This window comes from Xenopus laevis, chromosome 8L (assembly GCF_017654675.1).
Source record: "Xenopus laevis strain J_2021 chromosome 8L, Xenopus_laevis_v10.1, whole genome shotgun sequence".
NCBI classification, from domain to species: Eukaryota; Metazoa; Chordata; class Amphibia; order Anura; family Pipidae; genus Xenopus; species Xenopus laevis.
Window position 1 is genome coordinate 30,490,327 of NC_054385.1, and position 21,019 is coordinate 30,511,345.

General features: G+C 37.3%; 1 protein-coding gene across 2 annotated transcripts in view; it reads left to right on the forward strand.

The window, feature by feature from the left end:
- ophn1.L (oligophrenin 1 L homeolog) overlaps positions 1–21,019 on the forward strand; it is a 141,625-nt gene that overhangs the window by 118,091 nt on the left and 2,515 nt on the right. For both annotated transcript variants that reach the window (XM_018241080.2, NM_001086523.1), the window contains 7 exon segments: positions 1,739–1,844; positions 6,324–6,483; positions 11,120–11,264; positions 18,993–19,283; positions 19,407–19,566; positions 19,733–19,783; positions 20,320–20,370. In XM_018241080.2, coding sequence (XP_018096569.1) covers positions 1,739–1,844; positions 6,324–6,483; positions 11,120–11,264; positions 18,993–19,283; positions 19,407–19,566; positions 19,733–19,783; positions 20,320–20,362 — 956 coding nt within the window. In that variant the 3' untranslated portion in view covers positions 20,363–20,370.

Here is a 21,019-nt window from a genome sequence, read left to right on the forward strand (position 1 = left end):
TTATTATATAGGATCATGTCCCCTTTAAACTCTTCAATGTAAAGTACCTGCACTTCAAAATCCCTTTACTAATTTACTTTTCCAGTTTCATAACTGCAATGCTCAGGACCTTGAGTTTTGGATGTTCATACCTTATGTCTACTAAAAAAAACATTAGGAAATATGAAATAAATCCAATAGGCTGGTTTTGCTTCCAATAAGGATTAATTATATCTAAATTAGGATCAAGTGCAAGATACTGTTTTATTATTACAGAGAAGAAGAAAATCATGTTAAAAAAAATGTGAATTAGTTGATTAAAATGGAGTCTATAGGAGATGGCCTTCCCGTATCTTGGATCTTTCTGAAAAATGGGTTACCGCATAACAGATCCCATACCTGTACAAATATATACACTTTGCACAACTCTACTAGCAACTCTACATTGGGGCAATTTATCACATGCTCATAAATAAAAATGGGGCAAAAATACCCAACACAGTGACAGTAAATAGGGTGCGACGGTCATCAATATCAGGCGGTTTTTGCCTGTGCAAGCTAAGTGCCATCCATTTAAGGCTGTTTGAGTCATTTATTCAAAGCAGACTGAACCTTTCTATTAAAGACTTCCCGTGTTATTTGTTTTCCAAATTGTCTGGCTGCCCAAGGGGGGGGTTGTTATACTTTTAATTCAGCAACAAAATTTATGCTTCCGTGCTCCTTCAGTCTGCTTTCAATTTATTTTGTGGTCTGATCCACAATGCATTTGCTTCCGAGTACTTAAGGGCAGATCATCCTTTTCTTTACACCTAAAGATTTATTTGGAAGTCTGTCTCTAATAATATTCCAGTCATCGTGGTGGCTCGGATGAGGGTATGCCATATTTTATATTCATAATTATAATGTCCTTTTTCACCCTATGGCTAGCTTGCTCTTCATTATATACTGACTGTAGGATTTGATAAATTGTCTTCATCTGCACACTGTTTTGAAGAAAGACACAATACAGGTCTGTTAGTAAAAAAAATTGTGTTATAACTTGAAAAGCCTTTTTGTTTTATAGCTGAAAGGTACAAATTGAACTTGCCTGAGCTATCAAAACCTTGTGTAATTAAAGTGCCTGTAATATTCTTGCTGAAATTCCCTTTGGGGATGTTTCCCATGTGTGGGCAACATTCACTTGCTTTGACCAATGCTTTATGGGGGAGACACGTCAAAACAGACTGAAACATCCGACAAGTAACAATACATTTTATGAGCTAAACATTTGTTAATCAGCAGCCTGCTATCTTGTACTTTTTTATGTGCTCACGGAACTCCGTTGGTGTCTTCAAACAGCTTTATATTTTTACAGTGGGGGTACAGTATTCCCTATGTAATGCATGAGTTTCAATGAGTCAACGTGACAAGAATGACATCACTAATCACTGATTAGAGCTGATGACATCACTAAGCACTGTGTATAAGGATAAGCTAAGTGCCAGGCAAGTCATTTCCAGTATTTAATAAAAGTTACAGGGTGTTTGCTCTAAAACAGGTGACAGTATTTCCAACTAGCTGACTTGTTGCTATGGGTTACTAGACCTGCTGTAAACTTAATGGCTTTTATTGCATTAATCTTATGGTACCGCAGCATAAATAGTGCCTCCCTAGTGATGACTGGCTTGATTGCTCCTGAGGGGTAAGGTTTAATATAATAAACAGTTAAAATGTGCTCAGGTCCAATCTTCTATATTTTATATGCCTTATTTTCTTGCAGAGTCTGAGAATTTGGATTATCGTTTAGGAGCCATTCACTGCCTGGTGTATAGACTGCCAGAGAACCACAGAGAAATGCTGGAGCTCATCATTCGCCATTTGTCCAGGTAGTTACGCCAAACGCAGGGTCTTGTGCAGCAATACAGTCATTTATAGACACCGGGCCAATTTGCACCTGAGTAGTAACTAAAACAACCAACCCCATTTTTCTTTCATTGTTCTACATTAAGCTTGCAAAAAAAAAAAAAAAAAAAGCTCATAGCTTATTGGTTGGCTACTACAAGTGTAAAGGAAACAAGTGAGTGCTGGAATTAACATTAGCCTTGGGTTGCAAGTAATTGCAGAGTTTCCTGGGTGGCATCTACCCACACAACTGACTTACATCCAGTGACTTGGGTGCTAATGCCATTACTGACACAGCATTCGGAGGTGACACAAATGCAGTAAAAAAAGTTTCCAGACTTTACCAAAGCTGATGCTGATTTGCTTTTGCCATGGTGAAATGTGCGAGAACTGTCGTGCACGTTACCTAGAGGGCTGGGGCAATGTGCATTGTGGTTAAAAAAATATGGTGATTTGTATATGAATTTTGCAAATTGCACTTGCTTTGAGCCCTGGTGACTTTTATTGAAGTAGAATACAAAATGTCAAAACAATGCATATTTAAGAAGGGGGGTGGAAATTACATGAAAAAAAATAGTTAAGACAGAAGAGGGCGCCAGAGTACATCAGTATAAAAATTCCTAACAAAATGTAGTCGTATAGTTTGAAACATGGCTTTTATCTACAGTTCAACAAACTACTATATATATATATATCTGTTTGGAGACATATTTGCTTCAAGGAAACTTTTAGTGTGTTATAGAATGTCCATTTCTAAGCAACTTTTCAATTGGTTTTCATTATTTATTTGTTATAGTTATTTGCATTTTTCTTCTGACTTTTTGCAGCTTTCAAATGGGCGTCGCTGACCCCTTCTAAAAAACAAATGCTCTGTATTGTTATTGCTACTTATTTCTTACTCATCTTTTTATTCAGGCCCACTCCTATTCATATGCCAGTCTCTTAAAGGACCAGTAACTGCAATTTAAAAAAAAAAAAAATTAGTTTGTATAGAACTAAAAAAAAAAACCACCAAGCCATATGAAAAATCGCTAAGTAAAAAATAACTTACCGAAACTCCGTTTGCGCTCCTCTTCAGAGAAGGCCACAGGGCGAAGATCCATTGTGCCACGCTCGATTTCTCCTCCCTGCCTTCTATAGGAGTAGCCAGGGAGGAGAAATCGAGCGCCGCATGATGTATCGTCACCCTGTCGCCTTTTCTGAAGAGGAGGGCAAGCGGAGTTTCAGTAAGTTATTTTTTAATAAAGACTTTGCGATCTTAAAGTTACATATGTCTTGGTTTTTTTTTTTGTTCTATACAAACATTTAAAAAAAAATAAAAAAAAATTGACGTTACTGGGCCTTTAAGCAAATCAATGCATGGTTTCTAGGGTAATTTGGACCCTAGCTACCAGATTGCTTAAAATGCAAATTGAAGAGCCGCTGAACAAAAAGCGAAATAATTCAAAAACCTTAAATAATAAAAAATTAAAATCAATTGCAAACGGTTTCAGAATATCACTCTCTACATCATACTAAAAGTTATCTCAAAGGTGAACAACCCCTTTAATGTGAACATTAGGTATTATACATACATACCTACTGCATTCCTCAGGAATACTGACACTGTTAATGTCCGCTGAGTGAAGCTGGCCATATATGTAATGATCTGCTCGTTTGGCCAGGTCTCCAAATGAGGGCACCTTTCACCAATACACTCAAATATCAGTCCCATCAGCTGGCACTGGAAGGACTGAGTTGAAAGCTGTTATTGGCCAGTGTATGGCCACCTTTACTCATACAATTATTAATTGCAATTACTAATATAGTGAACTTTTCACATAAGTATTAGAATTTATTTATATAGCTCTGACATGTTACCCAGAATTTTACAAAGATTATACAAGTATGGGATCTGTTATCCAGAATGCTTGGAACCTGGGGTTTTCCGGATAACCGATCTTTCCATAATTCAATTAATTCTATACCTTGTCTACAAGAAAATCATGTAAACATTAAGTAAACCCAATATGATTGTATTGCTTCCGATAAAGATTAATTATATCTTCCTTTGGATCAAGTACAGGGAACTACTTTAGAATTACAGAGAAAATAGTGTTTTTAAAGTTTGGATTATTTCATTATAATGGTGTCTATGGGAGTCGGCTTTTCTACAGTTCTGAGCTTTCTGGATAATGGGCTTCCTGATAACGGATCCCATACCTGTATACTATAATAATTATTACATGTATTATTTGTATTATTTGAATAAAATTGAGTCTATGTGAGAAAGCTGTTCATAATTCAGAGATTTCTGGATAACCTGTAATAACTGCTCCAGTAGAGCTTACAGTCTAAGGTCCCTATCGTTTTCACACACTGTAGGAGCGGATTTATCAGGAGCCAATTAAATTCATTCATGTTATTAAGCCAAGCGAGAGAGTTAATTCTTGGTGTATCCCAAGGCAGCAGGACTATAGACAATAGTCACTTGCTCTGCCGCAACAAAAGTAATTTCCAGAGCTCCATAAAGGCTGTTTGGGGCAGACGACAAGGGACTGCACATTGCCGCCTCTAGCAGATTGTTGTGTCTGCATCCTCTGAATGAAACCGTTCTTTTTTTATTAAACTGGCAGATCCCCCTTGAAACATCTGTGTGATTTTTTTCTGGTTTTCTCCTTGAAAAGCTTTATACTCTTAAATGTTGCTGGTGATGGAAGCCACTATGGGATGATATACACATGAACCCAGTTTTGATTCAAAAAATATATATATATATATATATCTATCTATATATATATATAGATATATATATCTATATATATATATATTTGCAATTTCTCGTCATTATAAAAAAAAATCTGCAGAATGCTACGTTTTATATGTTATTGTTGCCTAAATCGATGAAACTTTACTGCAGTAATATTGGGAATTTGCCATGGCATCTCTATATTGAGTCCCAACTGAATACGTTTTAGGCTGGCTGTATATACCCACATTTGATCAGGCAGTTCATTTGATATTGACCATACTGCCCAGCCATCTTCACTTCTTGCAGTTCAGACAATAGGAAGGTGACTATGCCCATTTATGGCCTCTTGTTTAGCATCTGTCCATTAGTCTGATTGGGCAAATACTGCAGAGGTATTTAATGAGGACCCTTGTTGTTTTAAGCAAAAATAAATAGATATTTTTTTATTTCTTAAAGGGGTTGTTCACCTTTAAATAAACTTTTATTGTATAATATATATAGAATGATATTCTGAGACAATTTGCTATTGGTTTTCATTCGTTATTATTTGTGTTTTTGAGTTATTTAGCTTTTTATTCTGCAGCTGTCCTGTTTGCAATTTCAGTCTGGTTGCTAGGTCCCAAATTAACTTAGCAACTATACAATGGTTTGAATAAGAGGCTTGAATATGAATAGGAGAGGGCCTGAATAGCAATAACCATACATTTGTAGCCTTATAGAGCATTTGGTTTTTAGATGGGGTCAGCGACTCCCATTTGAAAGCTGGAAAGAGCCAGAAGAAAAACGCAAATAATTCAAAATTTAAAAAAAGAAAAATGAAGGCCAATTAAAAAGTTGCTTAGGTTTAGCCATTTAAAAACATACTAAAAGTTAACTTAAAGGTGAAGCACCCCTTTAAGAATATAATCAATTGACCAATTGACAGCTGCTCCATATTTTGTTACCTTGCCTCCTATTCCCTTCAGCCGATGCTTAAAGGCTTAGTTCACCTTTAAATTAACTTTTAGTGTGATGCATGCAGTGATATTCGGAGAAAATTTGCAGTTGGTCTTCATTTTTTATTCCTTGTACTTTTTTAATTGTTTAGCACTTTGTTTAGCAACTCACCAGTTTGTAATTTCTGCAGATATATGCTTACTGGAGTCCAAGAGAGAGTAGAGTAATATTTTTTTGGCTGCTGGAGTCAGTGACCCCTATTTGAAAGCTGCAAAGTTGTAGAAGATGAAGGCAAATCATTGAAAAACTATAAAATCATGAAGACCAATTGAAAATTAGCTAACAATAGGCTATTCTATAATGTATTAAAAGTTAACCTGAAGGTGAACCACCCGTTTAATGATCTTTCCATCCCAGCCCTTGTCTGATAATCAAGTATCTTATTTTCCCTGTTCTGAATTAGAAATCTACACATTGGTTTTAAGTTCATGGTCTGAGGGTAAAAGCACTGCTGTACTATGGGAAGGTCAAGTTCAACTGAGATTTATAAAAGACCTTGGCATTTCAAGTGCACAAAGGCCCGATCAGCCCCCACAGACCCAATAATGAGTGTAAATAGTAACTTGTATTCTACAGAGTGCCAGTCTGGGGCTGGGTCTTGATATAGGTGTGGAAATGGTCCTTATTAACATAGAGCTTGGAAGGGACATACTATTAAACACACTGATCTCTTTATATTCTATGCTTGCACCTTCCTCACTATGCACTGACATCCTCCTGTCTTGTTCCTTTCCAGAGTGTGTGAATTTAGCAAAGAGAACCTCATGTCCCCATCTAACATGGGTGTGATTTTTGGGCCGACCTTGATGAGGGCTCAGGAGGACACAGTGGCTGCCATGATGAACATCAAGTTTCAGAATATAGTGGTTGAGCTTCTCATTGAAAACTGCAAGAAGGTATGTCATACGGATCTATTGGAAACCAAAACTCTTTTCCCATTGAAATCAGAGCTGGTAAATTCATGCACAAAGGGAACTACATTCATCCAACAACTGTGCCAAAACCAAGGATTTTCAATGATACATTCTTGGCTTTACCTGTTCAGCAACCCACCTTACCACCATGATAGGTTCCAGTATCCAGTAGTGTGAGCACCATATGGCAACATTATCTGCTTATTCATATCCACCAAACCTCTCATTTTCTTTAGTTTGGGAGTGAGCATAAAGCTATGGCATTCAACTCTTAGGGCGTTATTAATCAAAATCCGAAAATATCGGAGTATATTCTGAAAACTACTCTGACCAAATCCACACAGGTTTTTTTCCCCTTATTTATCAATACATTTTTTGGAACATTTCCTGTGCGGGAAAAAAAACTTGATAAAATCGTGAAAAAATTTGAATCGTACTCATTTTTTGGCCTTGATGCTCGTAAACTTTGTATTTTTTCCTGAAAGCCATTGACTTCTACATGTGCTCGGCAGTCCGGCGTTGGAGTAATTTTTTATTCAGACTTTTAACACCCTCTGGGTTTAATAACTTCCGAAAAATTTGGAATTTGAGGAAAAATTCAGATTTTATAGTAAAAAATGTTTTTTGAGTTTTTGGCATTCGGACTTTAATAAATAAACCACTTAGAGATGTTTTGTTACAATATGCTACCATAACAGCACACTGTTACCAACCAACAGATGTAGCGTTCTTATTAGGAGTCTGAATTAAGACCAGGCACTTTAACATCTCTTCTCTGTGTTTAATACTGACACAGAACTCCTGTAAACACAACCTCCAGTGAATTAATCTATGTCAGACTTACTCTTTCTCTTATTTGTTACAATGAACAAACAGTGCCATTGACCTTTCAGGCTACAGCTTATCAGCAAAGCTATGAATGTTCATTTCAAGGTGGCCACTCCTTCCCTTTATCAGATGATGAAGCCTTCTGTTTTTCTTCATCTTCTGCCAATGAATAGGACTTGACTTAACCATATTAGGAAACACCTGTTTGAAGGCTTATGTGGCTTGTAGTTAATCTTTACATCGCTTGCTGGAACCCAGACATATATTGAGATGCAGTAGAACTTCTAGTCCTAGGCAAGTCTATAAGCCTGGTACAGGTATAGGACCTGTTATCCAGGATAAGGGGTATTTCTGTAATTTGAATCTGCATACCTTAAGTCTACTGAAAAAATAATTTAAACAATTAAATTAACCCAATAGGATTGTTTTGGCTCCAATATGGGTTAATTATATCTTAATTGGGATCAAGTACAAGGTACTGTTTTATTATTACAGAGAAAAAGAAAATAATTTTTAACATTTTGAATTATTTAATTAAAATACAGTCTGGGAGACGGCCTTCCAATAATTCAGATTATAGATCCCATAACTGTATTTAAACTGCGCTCAATAGTTAAGGGCAAATTTACTTATGGTCGAATATCGAGGGTTAATCAACCCTCGATATTCGACCGTCGAAGTTAAATCCTTCGACTTCGAATATCGAAGTCAAAGGATTTACCGCAATTCGTTCGATCGAGCGAAAAATCGTCCGATGGAATAATTAAATCCTTTTAATTAATTTTTCTTCAACCAAAAAAAGATTGCAAAGCCTATGGGGACCTTCCCCATAGGCTAACATTGGTGCTTGGTAGGTTTTAGGTGGCGAACTAGGGGGTCGAAGTTTTTTTTTAAAGAGACAGTACTTCGACTATCGAATGGTCGAATAGTCGAACAATTTTTAGTTCGATTCGTAGTCGAAGTAGCCAATTCGATGGTTGAAGTAGCCAAAAAAAACATTCAAAATTCGAAGTATTTTTTCTTCTATTCCTTCACTAAGTAAATGTGTCCCTTAATGTCATAGTTAATTCACCACAACCTTTTGCTCCATCTGGACTCCAAACGTTTAAGTTTTACAGTTCTCCCATGCCAGATATTGTAATACAGGTATGGAATCTGTTAATCAGAAACCCATTATCCAGAAAGTTCCAAATTATTGAACAGGGCATCTCCCATAGACTCCATTTTATTCAAGTTTTAAAATTGATTTCCTTTTTCTCTGTAATAATAAAACAGTACATTGTACTTGATCCAAACTAAGATATAATTAATCCTTATTGGAAGCAAAACCAGCCTATTGGCTTTATTTAATGTTTACATGATTTTCAAGACTTAAGGTATGAAGATCCAAATTATAGAAAAAAACGTTATCCGGAAAACGCCAGGTCCCGAACATTCTGGATAACTGGTCCCATACCTGTACATTCATCTTTTTTCCCTCTTCACATGAGCTTGTTTAGAGGGATATGGAACAAATAAGTCCCAGCATGCTCTGGCATCTTAAGCCACTTGTCAGATGTGAAGCACTGGAGTTAAACAACAGCTGGAAGGCTGCAGTTTTCCCAACTCTGCTTTAAACAAATTAAATTGAAATATATAATTTTCTGTTTTAAATGTGAAGCCAAAAAGATCTATTTAGCAGCAATAAGCAATCCACCAGGGATGTCGGCTTCACAAGCCTTTAACTAACAATAATGCTGGAGATTTTCTACTTTAGCCGTCCTCTGTGCCTTTTGTGCATTCTAATGAATACGGAAGTTTCTTATTTTTTAATTTGTTACCAAACCAGCGGTATATTTGATCTAACACTGCTTTGCCTGGGCATTTTTCCAGTACTAATATAGTAGAACAGACTCGTAGAATGTGCTATGCAATCTATTATGGATACATCAAGGGAGAGTTAAGCGAACAACCTATTTTTTAATAGAATTAAAAAAAATGTTTGAAGTGGATACAGTTAGTGATCATAAAGGGTAATCTACTATGTTGACACAACTCTGCTTTAGCTGCAAAAAGGATATTACTTTGATAGCAACACCAGTTGTATATGGGTATGGATGCACACAAAAACTGAATTTGCAACAGGCTTCGGTTCTGACACATTTTTGAGGCCTTTTTTTTTTATCATTGTAAGATCATGAGCATAATAACCCTTGTTACCTCTTGTATTGGTTATGGGTTTTATTTCTGTTTGTTCATTGTATACACTCATTTATTGTACAGGGCTGCAGACTATGTTAGACATGTTAATAATAATAGGCTCAGGTCTCATCAAAATGCCATCCACAAATTTCTTGCTCCTACTTATGCTCATCTATAGTATGGGACCTGTTATCCAGAATGCTTGAGACCTCCGGTTTTCTGGATAAAGGGTCTTCATTGATTACTCAGCAAGTCCAGTTGTTTTTAGATTTACCTATACTAGATATACCATGACCTGGATGAATGAAAATCTTCATAGTCATTCTGGATAAAGGGTTTTTTCATAATTTGAATTTCCTTAGGCAAGTCAATTAAACTATGAATCACACCCTATAGGATTGGTTTCCCTTCAATAAGGATTAATTATTTCTTGGTTTAGATAAAGTCAGGGGCGGAACTACCGGGGGAGCAGGGGGTGCAAGCGGGCCAGGGCCCGCACCCCCTCAGGGCCCCCCGGCAGTCCGCCCGCCGCATGTTCGGTGGCCAGTTCCGGGTTTACGTCCTGTGCCAGGGCCCGCCCCCCTCTAGTTCCGTTTTTGGATAAAGTATAATATACTGTTTTATTAATACAGCGATAAAGGAAATTACTTTTTAAATTGCAATTACGGTATTTGCTTAAAATGGAGTCTGTGGGAGATGGCTAAAAAAAAAAAAAAGCCATAAAGCGGGGCAGGACGTCTGCTTATAATGGGTATTCTAAAATATCTGTACCACTGTCACAGAATGCTCTGAATCTCAGCCATAAAGCAGGGCAGGACTGATGCTTATAATGGGTATAATATAGGATCTGTAACACTGTAACAGAGTGCTCTGAATCTCAGCCATAAAGGAAGGCAGGAATGCTACTGCTGGTGTTTTCTTTACTGGTCGGCAAAATGCCAATACTGCCCCCAAACCATTTTATTCCTTTGCCCATCCCACCATGCCAATGTATACATTAAATTCACTGGCAACAGGCAAAGGTGGCATTGGGACTTTCTTATGCATGTGAGGGTGTGCATCAATGTGCATGCAGTTTTTTCTCACTGTGCAAATCTTCAGAATCATTTGATATATATTCGCAAGTGCATATGTGCAAAGTTCATGTAAACAAGTATATTTACATACATATGATTTTAAAAATTATCATTTAAAACTTGTAAAAACCATTTATATATATATATATATATATATATATATATATATATATATATATATATATATATATATATATATATATATATATACACCTCCAGAGAAAGATCCGCACTCGCAGGACTTAAAAAAACTTCACTTTCTCTCATATATATATATGTATATATATATATATATATATATCCACAAAAAAATAGTATATTTAAATAAATGCGTGACTGTTGTTCTAGGATGCTTATGACATTTTTTTCACATGCTCAATGCATTACTCTAACACTGCTACTACTACTTCTGTAAGAAATATAATTAAGATATATGTGCATGGCTCCACACACACTCCCCTTCTGGCATCTTGGAATGTCCCCAAAGAGATTGTCAATATTTTTTAGTAATGATGCCATTTTGTCTTCTACAGATATTCTCTGGCCCCCTTGATGATAACAGCGGGCCCCCTGTACCACCTCCCAGAATAACACCAAGAACCCACATACCTATAACCATCTCTAAGCGACAGACTAGAGGAAGAGGTGGACTACACCTTGGTCAGAGCGAAGAAGAAGGTAATTGGGATGTTCCTTACCACTGTCAGGGGCAAGTCACTGATTTCCGTAAACACACCCTTACTAGTGTATTACTAGTTATTTTCTCATGAAAATCAGTATTAGATGCAAATATATACCTTTGGAGCGATTGTATTGTTCATGGCTTATGTCATGCCCTTGAAGCGGGCATCCTTAATTAGTTCGCAGCCTTTGTACTCTTGTCTGTCAGCAGAATGCCAGAAATTGGAATTAATTCAACAACATTTAATGGGCTGCAATTTGGATATCCCTGTCCTACCTCATTTAGAATAGGGTAGCATCTCTGATGATGGAGTGGGTGTTCTATAGACCAGGAAGGCAATGTTCCCACTAATTTCATCATGGCCGTCACCTTAATGATCTTTGTGTACACTTTTCAGAAAACCAGTGTGCAGAGCAGTAGATAGGTCAAAGCCTCTTATGAATTTTTGGTATGATGGGACCACCATTTATTGGGCATGCTGGTGCCATGTGAGTGTAGGACTTAAAGGGGTTGGTCATCTTAGAGATAACTTTTAATATGATGCAGGGGGCTATATTCTAAGACAATTTGCAATTGGTTTTTATTATTTATGGTTTTTGAGTTATTTAGCTTTTTATTCAGCAGCTCTCCAGTTTGCAATTTCAGCAATCCGATTGCTAGGGTCCAAATTACTCTAGCAACCATGCATTGATTTGAATATGAGACTGGAATATGAACAGGAGAGGGCCTGAATAGAAAGATTAGTAATAAAAAGTATCAATAACAATACATTTGTAGCCTTACAGAGCATTTGTTTTAGATGGGGTCAGTGACCCCCATTTGAAAGCTGAAAAGAGTCAGAAAAAGGAAAATAATTTATAAAAAAAAAAAAAAAAAAGAATAATGACAACCAATTAAAAAGTTGCTTAGAATTGTCCATTCTATAAAAGTTAACTTAGAACCTTTCTACATTGTTGGAAGGTTGCTATTTGACATGAATCCTAATCACATCTACTGACCATGGAATGATTGGATCCACAGGATTCACTTGAGGGTGGGCTGACGGGCGCAACCACATGCCTGCATCTGATTAATGGCTTCCCTTTAAATGACCTGATGGCTCCTTTTACAAGTCTCATTCTCTACTGTCTGTCTCTTGTAAAACTCTCATCAATTCGCCCCCGCCCCTTCCTGTAAACTGGATAAAGATTTGCGCCTTTCTCCTAGTCCTATAAAAATTAAACATTTTGAGAAGTTTGACAGACTGCAAGACCTTGGGGAACACGGCATATATTTCTGCGATGGGAAGATGGAATATATTCATATTTAAATCCATCTACTCACGTTATTGTACCTCCGTTTTGAGAAAATGCTATAGGCAGATGGTTCTCATTTAATGAAGAAATGGAGATGTGGTTAACACTTTGCTGGCTGGCAAGGCCGCCCGATGGTATAGTATGGAATAGGAGTTTGTAGGCTGCAAGTATAGATGTATTGTTGGGCGTTTTGGGAATTTATGCTCTATTCGTGTTTGTGCTTTACTTGATTCTAAGGCATGTGTGCCTCTTACAGTAGCTGTGGGACACTTGCTTGTTGTGTTACTGTTGTTTGTGAGGCAGAATCTGCAATTGTGATGTCTCAGTAATCAAAGAGAACTGAACAAAGCTATACAAATGTTGGGCAAGGTATCATACAGCTGTAGAGAGAAGATGAAGGACCAGGCTCAAGACACTTTAGCAGTGGGTAAACAGGGAATTGTATATACACAGATTTCACTTATTGGGGCAGCAAGTTGTTCAGGTAACTGCTAATAGTAACAGGGTCGGACTGGGCCGCCGTGACGCCGGAAAAAAACCTGGTGGGCCCCACCAGCCCATACCCACTATTGGCGCTGCCCCTGACCTCCCTCCCGGCGACCTCCGTCTGGCCTCCGGTCGTGACCATTAGCAGGAAAAAAGCTAAGCACGGAGGGGGGTCGCATCTCTGGTCTGCATCCAGTGCGACCCTTAATAGTACTGAATGTTATGGGGCACAACCCTGTCTAGAAGATGATGTAAGAGTGCTCAAATAACAGAACAAAACAATCATGTACAGGTATGGGATCCGTTATCTGGAAACCCGTTAGAAAAGCTAGAAAGCTCCGAATTATGGGATGGCCATCTCCCATAGACTCCAATTTAAACAAATAATTAAAATTTTTAAACGATTCCTTATTCTCAGTATTAATAACACAGTACCTTGTTCTTTTATCCCAACTAAGATATAATTTATCCTAATAATCTTATTAGGTTTATTTAATGTATAAATTATTCATAGCAGATTTAAGGTATGGAGACCAAAATTACAGAAAGAACCCCAGGTCCCGAGCATTCTGGATCACAGGTCCCATACATGTACATTGAAAAATGAACACCTGCCTTAATAAGAATCATGGTACTAATGTGATTGGGTCACACTTTTACTCATCTGTGAATTCCAGCACTTAACTGAATAAGTTCAATGGAACCATTGTGACTTTACTGGCCTTAAGAGTTTAAATATCAAGGGAATTCCCTAAAACTTAATTGAACTGAGGACACCACTCAGATGAGTGGAGAAACCTTAAGAAAACTCCAGTGGTTTAGACTTAATTCTACTAGATACTGAACGAAAGAGTGTGAGATAGCTTTATGTAGAGATTGGGGTATTATAGTGGGCACAGCTGTACCAGGAGCATGGGTAGAGAAGAAGAACGGCCAATAATAAAATAAAAATAAATAAATAAAAAGTACAGCTGAGATACATTGACTAAAATGTATTAATTGGGCTTACTTTTTTTGAGGTAATAGGAGCCCTTTAACCGAAATATGACATTGCCTTCTTTGTTTTAAGACCCATGAGCAAGTATCGGCCAGCACACTTGCTCATGACTGAATCTTTTGTAGCCTTATGGGGCCCGCAGCAGAACTTTTGAAGCCACAATATAGGTTCATGCAGTCATCTGCTTGCATTGCTTCAGACAATCACAGATGAGGCTGCCTGGATTGCAGGAGTCATTTTATAGAAACTGTCTGAAACCACCTGCTTGCCCCAAGGAGTGTTCCATGTCCATCTGACAGCAGGGCACCTTATGTCTGTCTTTCTGAAGCAACCTGGTGGGGTGGGGATGTGTCCCACATGACTAATGATGTGTAATAGGACCCAGTATTCTATTAAATGATCCCCTGCATGTACCTTTGCAGACTCTCCTGAAGGTTTCAGAAATAAACAACCAATTGCAAAATGCCAGTGTTTGCTTTCTACCTGTTTAGGAGGCAATTTCATGGTTAGACATCTATTTATTTCAACAGATCTATGGAGCATCCATACATTATGCACATATTGGTAGCAGCTTCTTCTTCTAATTTCATGTCCCATAAAATTAACTCCCTCGTGTTTTATTATAACTTGCTGCTTTGTACACTTTTAAAATTCAATACTTGTTTATGTCAGAAATAGGACAATCCATATGTTTTCCATAGAGAATCCTTACACAGACTCATTGAAACGCGTAACGTTCGGGTGTATGCATTGCTGCATGAAGTGGGAGGTGCCATTCTCAGGGAGACAGGTTACTATGGGCAAAACATATTTAAAACTGAGTCTGTGTTTTGCACTTCACACCTTGAAAACCTTCCCTGTGATAAATGAGCCCTAATAGCTTATACATACCTCACATTTTAAACCATGTATAATAATTTTGATGGTTTGCTTTCAAGATACTCCAACCAAAATATGCCGAAATGCCTGGAACAGCAAAATAACCCCTTGAAATATGTATTACCTGAAAGTAAACATCCTAATAAGCTCAAAATTGCTCAGAAGATGAAACAACCAACCTCTAATACTTACATTGTTTTTTTCGAAAATCTCTGCATATCTTAGTTCTGTTTTTCAGAAGCCAATCTCGCATAGGTGTCTTGAAGTAAATTGAAGGCACCTCGGGCACCTATGAATGATCGATTTATCCAGAGTCATTGAATGCCGCACATGAAAATATTTTTATAACTGTGCAATAGGCATTCTGCGTTAGAAACAGTTAGAAAAATGACTGTTTTCTGATTTGTCTTACTCTTCAGTCTAGTGACACTGAGCCTGTACAAGCCCTTAAGGTTCATGTCGCCCAGGGAATTTCAGCGTCCAGAAAAGAACTCCAAAACCACCACCTTCCACTCCCCCATTCACACGAGTAGTTTCTGAACATGGACAAAGACACAGCAGGCCTCAGCATATTAACAAGTAGGGATAAAAACCAGTCTGCTAGATGCCCAACACTGATCTAAAGAAAGCCTCCATCAAACTTGCCATTGTCCCAGTTCTCTATAATATCCATACATGTTTGTGGCAATGCCTGTGCTCCAGACACTAATTGCTAATAAACATGGTCAGCATGCATGCACAAATGTAGAGAGAGCTGGCCTTTTATAACCATAGGGAAGAGGCACTGACTATTTCATTATTGTCGATTTCCTGGCCTGCATAGCAGCACTATGACAAGGGATAAATGGTAGGTTTTCCTGGGTCTTTAGTTGTCCTTAGGTTTTAGGTAAGAGCCCTCCATATTAAAAGGGTGGTTCACCTTCAAGTTAACTTTTAGTATGTTATAGAATAGCCAATTCTAAGCAACATTTCAATTGGCCTTCATTACTTTTTGCAATTCTTCTGACTCGTTTCAGATTTCAAATAGGGGTTACTGACCCCGTCTAAAAACAAATTCTCTGTAAGGCTCCAAATGTATTGCAATTGCTACTTACTTATCTTTTTTTTAGGCCATCTCCAATTCATATTCCAGTCTAAAAAAGTACAAATAAAAAGCTAAATAACTCAAAAACTACAACTAATAAAATATAAAAAACAATTGCTCGTTTTCTCAGAATACCACTCCCTACAACAAACTAAAATTTAACTCAAAGGTAACCAACTGCCATTAATATCTGCTATAAAGATCAAGTGCTCTGTTTTAATTTAAGTTGTTACTAATGTCACTAGAAACAATGGGAACTACTAAATGTTTTATTTTACTTAGTGTCTGAAAATTGTATTTTTGTTTCGATCACCATCTTGCTAGGCAATAACAACACAAACTATCGCCCCATATCAATGCCTCTGTCTGTTTTTTCTCAGGATCATTGACCTGTTGCATTCTCCCATTCCCTTGGATTTATTTGTTTCCATTTATTAACTGCCTAATGTTCTGCATTCTGAAGACTCCAAAGGCTAGGGAGAAACATATCTTTTATGTCATGTTAACCTTATCCTTGTGGGTTTGGAGTAATTTTAATGGATTTGCAGATATTAATCAAGTTGTAGTAATGTTTTATTTGATATTTAGAAATAAATCATTTTTAGGGCCTGGAGCAGTGCAAGGGGAGGCCCATCCTGATAGCCAAACAGGCTACCATCTAAGGGTAAATGTTATTTAATCCTGTAACTATAAGGCAGATAGTTACAATGTTAAATAAATAGATAGATAGATAGATAGATAGATAGATAGATAGATAGATAGATAGATAGATAGATAGATAGATAGATCCTTGTTATGATCTAAGTGGCGACTTGAAGAAGTGCTGACCTTTGTTAAAACTCCCAGAAAACTAAGGGTGCAGCTCAATTATCCCAACCAATATCAATGTACTATGGATGTCAACTGGTTCCTCAGTTGGGCACGTTTGTAAATCATATCTGCTGATGCAGTGTGTCTACCAGTGAAACTCCCAAATGTACCAATTATTCAGGCTGTCGGCATGTCTTTATCTGTTGTGTGATGTCACAAGCTGGCACCATGGGATAAATGTCAAGTTTTAAATGCCCCTATCCTTCTTTCATCAGAACTAGCACCCTGGAATCCCTGCCGACAGAGAGACCAACAGAGAGTGAAATAGATTAAAGTAATATATGATAAATAAGAGGCAGGCCAGAGCAATATTAGGAAAGGGCATGCTGTACTTAAAGGGGTTGTTCAACTTTAAATTAACTTTTAGTATATTATAATTCTAAGCAACTTTTAAATTATTTATTTTTTTATAGTTTTTAAGTTATTTGCATTCTTCTTAAAACTCTTTTAAGGAGGCGTCACTGACCCCCATCAAATGCTCTGTAAGACTACAAATTCATTGTTATTGCTACTTTTTACTACCCATCTTTCTATTCAGGCCCTCTCCTATTCATATTCCAGTCTCTTATTCAAATCAATCCATGGTTGCTTGGGTAATCTGGACCCTAGCAAATATATTGCTGTAATTGCAAACTGGAGAGTTGTTGAATGAAAAGCTAAATAACTCAAAAACCACAAATAATAAAAAGTGAAAACCAATTGCAAATTGTCAGAATATCAATTGTCTACATCATACTAAAAGTTAACTCAAAGGTGAACAACCTCTTTAAAGCTGTCCCACCTTCTGGATGGGAGAAGGATTGTAGATATCCTTACCATTAGGTTGGACTCTACTGAAATAAACTATAATAAGGGTTAAATGGCTTATTGACTGAAATCCCTAAGACTTTTGTGAAATTTACAAGCTTCTTTTATTAATATTGGTGGAAAATCTTGCCAAAAAACATTTTCCCTCTGTTTGTATCCAATCTCCCATCCTCACCAGGCATAGGCCCCTAGATCATAAAGCCCTTATTTCTCTATTCTTCAATAATATCTTTTTTGCTGCTCGCTGAAAGCAATTATTGCCAGCTCCACCACATTTCTCGTCAAGCTTCTTGCATTACTGTAGATGTATTTAATTGTGCTGACTTTGCAATGTTTCCTTTAGCTCTGAAAAATCTCCTATTGCAGCTGTTGCTTAGGGTTCTCTGTGCCAGGATTTTTCCTAACTAAGCCCTATTCCTCTGACTGACTGATCCTTCTTTAATTTTTTTTCTCCTAATTTGGTTTCTGGTTTAGAATATTGTACAATTACGGAAGCAATTTGACTTATTTCACCTAATGCAAGAGAAGCCATGATGTGCCACCTATTTTTTGACGTTGCTTCAGTTTACTTACCCGATTTGTTGGGGCATTGGCAGTCTCTGACTGTATGACACAAAAAGATTCAACATATATGACTCAAAAAGATGCAACCTATAATGGCAAGAGCTAAACAGGATTCCTGGTATTTATCCACATATATTCCACCTTTTAGTTAACCCATATGTATTCATTAGTAAATCAATCATCTCAGGTCACAAGCCCATATCAGGGGTCCTGCATGATTATAATAAGCAATCAAACTCTAATGAGGCCTTAGTAGACTTCATTGCTCAAAATGGAAAATCTTCTTGTATGACCTGAAGTTGGATGAGGCTGCACTTCATTGGTGATCCAATCCGCTGGTCACATGGTGAATGTTCATGGCTATAAAGGTGTGCAAATGAAAGCTTCACCTGGTGAAAATATTTTTCAAATAAAATCATGGACAATTTCACAAACATTTCAATGAAGCTTTCAGTGTATTTTTCTTCAATAAAAACATGTTCCTTGCTTCATTCCATAGTCCTCTTAATATTTAACTCTACCTAATTTAAAATGACCACTAACATGAGGGATCACAGCCTGTGTGTTTGGAATGTTTTTGGGATCTACTGCTTTTGTTCACATCTGAAACTAACAAAATATTTTGCTTTTATTTTACTGCTGCAATTTGCCATCAGAGATGTGGCAAACCAAGTTCTACACATATATGACATAGGTGCAAGCTGTGATACTGATATTCCATTTACAATTTGTTTTCCTTCAGATGAGCTTCCAGGACATACATTGAATGGTTCTGTCACAAACAACCATGAATACCCCCTTCCCCTGCAGAGGAAAAAGCTCCATCCCAATCTACAGATGTTGGATACTCAGGGTCAGTCAGATTCTAGTTCTGATGTAGATGTGGCCAAGATGGTCTCCAGGATGCAAGATGGAAATGGAAAGCCCAACCCTAAGCAATTAAATGGGGATCTGCCTGTATACTCAGCACCGAACAAACCTTCCCCGCTTCACCCTAAAAGAGGTCCAATCCGTCCAGCAGTTCCCAGAGAAGGTATATTAGTCTGTGGGTTTAAAAATCAATCAGTCAATCTGATATTTGATACATTTGTCACTAATGTAGCTAAAGCTCAATGAATAGGTCTTTATTACTGTACTATATTCTTTCACTTATCAGGTGAAGGAGATAATATTAATAAAGTACGAAGCCCTGGAGAAAGGCCTGTGATTTCCCGTCCACCAAACAGACCTCCAGATCCTCCATGTAGGATAGCACTACAGAAACAAGAGCCAAGGACGGAAGTTTCATCGCTAGTGAAGGAGGATATCCCTTCTGTGTGAGTAACTGAGGGCTCCATCTTTGTCTATATAACCTTGATATAGTCTGTATTGACCTTTTCCAATGGTTATTGTCCTTTTAGAATGATTTCATGCATAAAGAGCACCATTTATCATATTACATATACCAGGTAGTAAATTAATGTCTTAATTTTTATATTTCAGGGTGGCCTCCCGCACAAAATTCTTTGAGAATGCCTCAAGACCCAGAGTAAGGTAAGAAGTAGAACAAGACCCTGTTTGTAGGGAATTCCTCACATATTTCATTAGAATGTGCTGTGGCTTACAGTATGTTTTCCACTTTTCTTTTTATATAAATATCCTTACCAATAAATAGCAAACAGTTTTAGATCTTTAATTGGCTACAGCAAAAAGTAGAAAAATAAATAAAAAATGAAGGAACTTAGTCAACAGAACAGGCATGGTGTCTTATGAGCACAACTAGGACTGGCATCACGTCTATCCTCTATTTATAGAAGCAAAATGGTGTATTTCAGTTGTTGTGCAGCCAGTTTGAGGCCTCCAAAATAATAACAGGCCTCATGGAAGAGAGGATTGCAAGCTTACCAAGAAGATGTAGGTCCTTCTTGATTATATATTGCTATTTGTTCCTGTCTGGGGAATTACAGTCCATTTTTTTGTGCCAGAGTAAAAGCCTTTTCTCAGTTTAGGTTCCTCATACATAATCTGATCCACTCAATTTTAAATAATAACATTAACCCCCCCCCCCATTTGTTTTCTGTTCTACTCAGCCCACCATCCCCTCCAAGCCGTATCCTCACAGAAGAAAGTTGAAGACCAAGGTAAATATTTGTAATAAGGAAAGACATGTATTGTATATATCTTTACTTTGTGATTTTCCTGCAAATCTGTACTTTACTGTATATGTACAGTACAGATAAGAATTGGAGCAGGACATCCTACTGTGAAACAACATACAAATAGAATTCATTGGTTGTTTGGGCCAAATATCATCAACTGAACAGATGTGGCTCCTCTCACTTCTATATCTGCTGATTGTCCATCTACCCAATATGAGGTGCCATCAGCAGATTCATTTTTTCTTACTTGCTTGTATGGTTATTATTGAAATTGCCCAAACTCCCAAGCAATATCTGTGCATGTATGGACATTTTTAGGTCCATGGCATTCAAGCCAGGAATTAACCTTTTCTACACCCTGCAGTCACCTGTAGAAATACAGCAAAGCTCAAGAGTTATTCTTGGCACGTGTTAAATGTGTCTTCTCTTCATTCTTCATTTGGGAAGCAAATTCTTTTTTGTAGGAGATGATTGTGTTCATGAATAGTGCCGCGTGTGATCTTGTCATCTTCTATAGTAATTCCTTTTCTCCAGCCATTTTTCATGGAGACAAAAGCACCAATACTAATTGGCTTTTTATCTAACTTTAGAATAGACTGGGCTAAATCAAATGTGTAGCCTATCTGAGCAT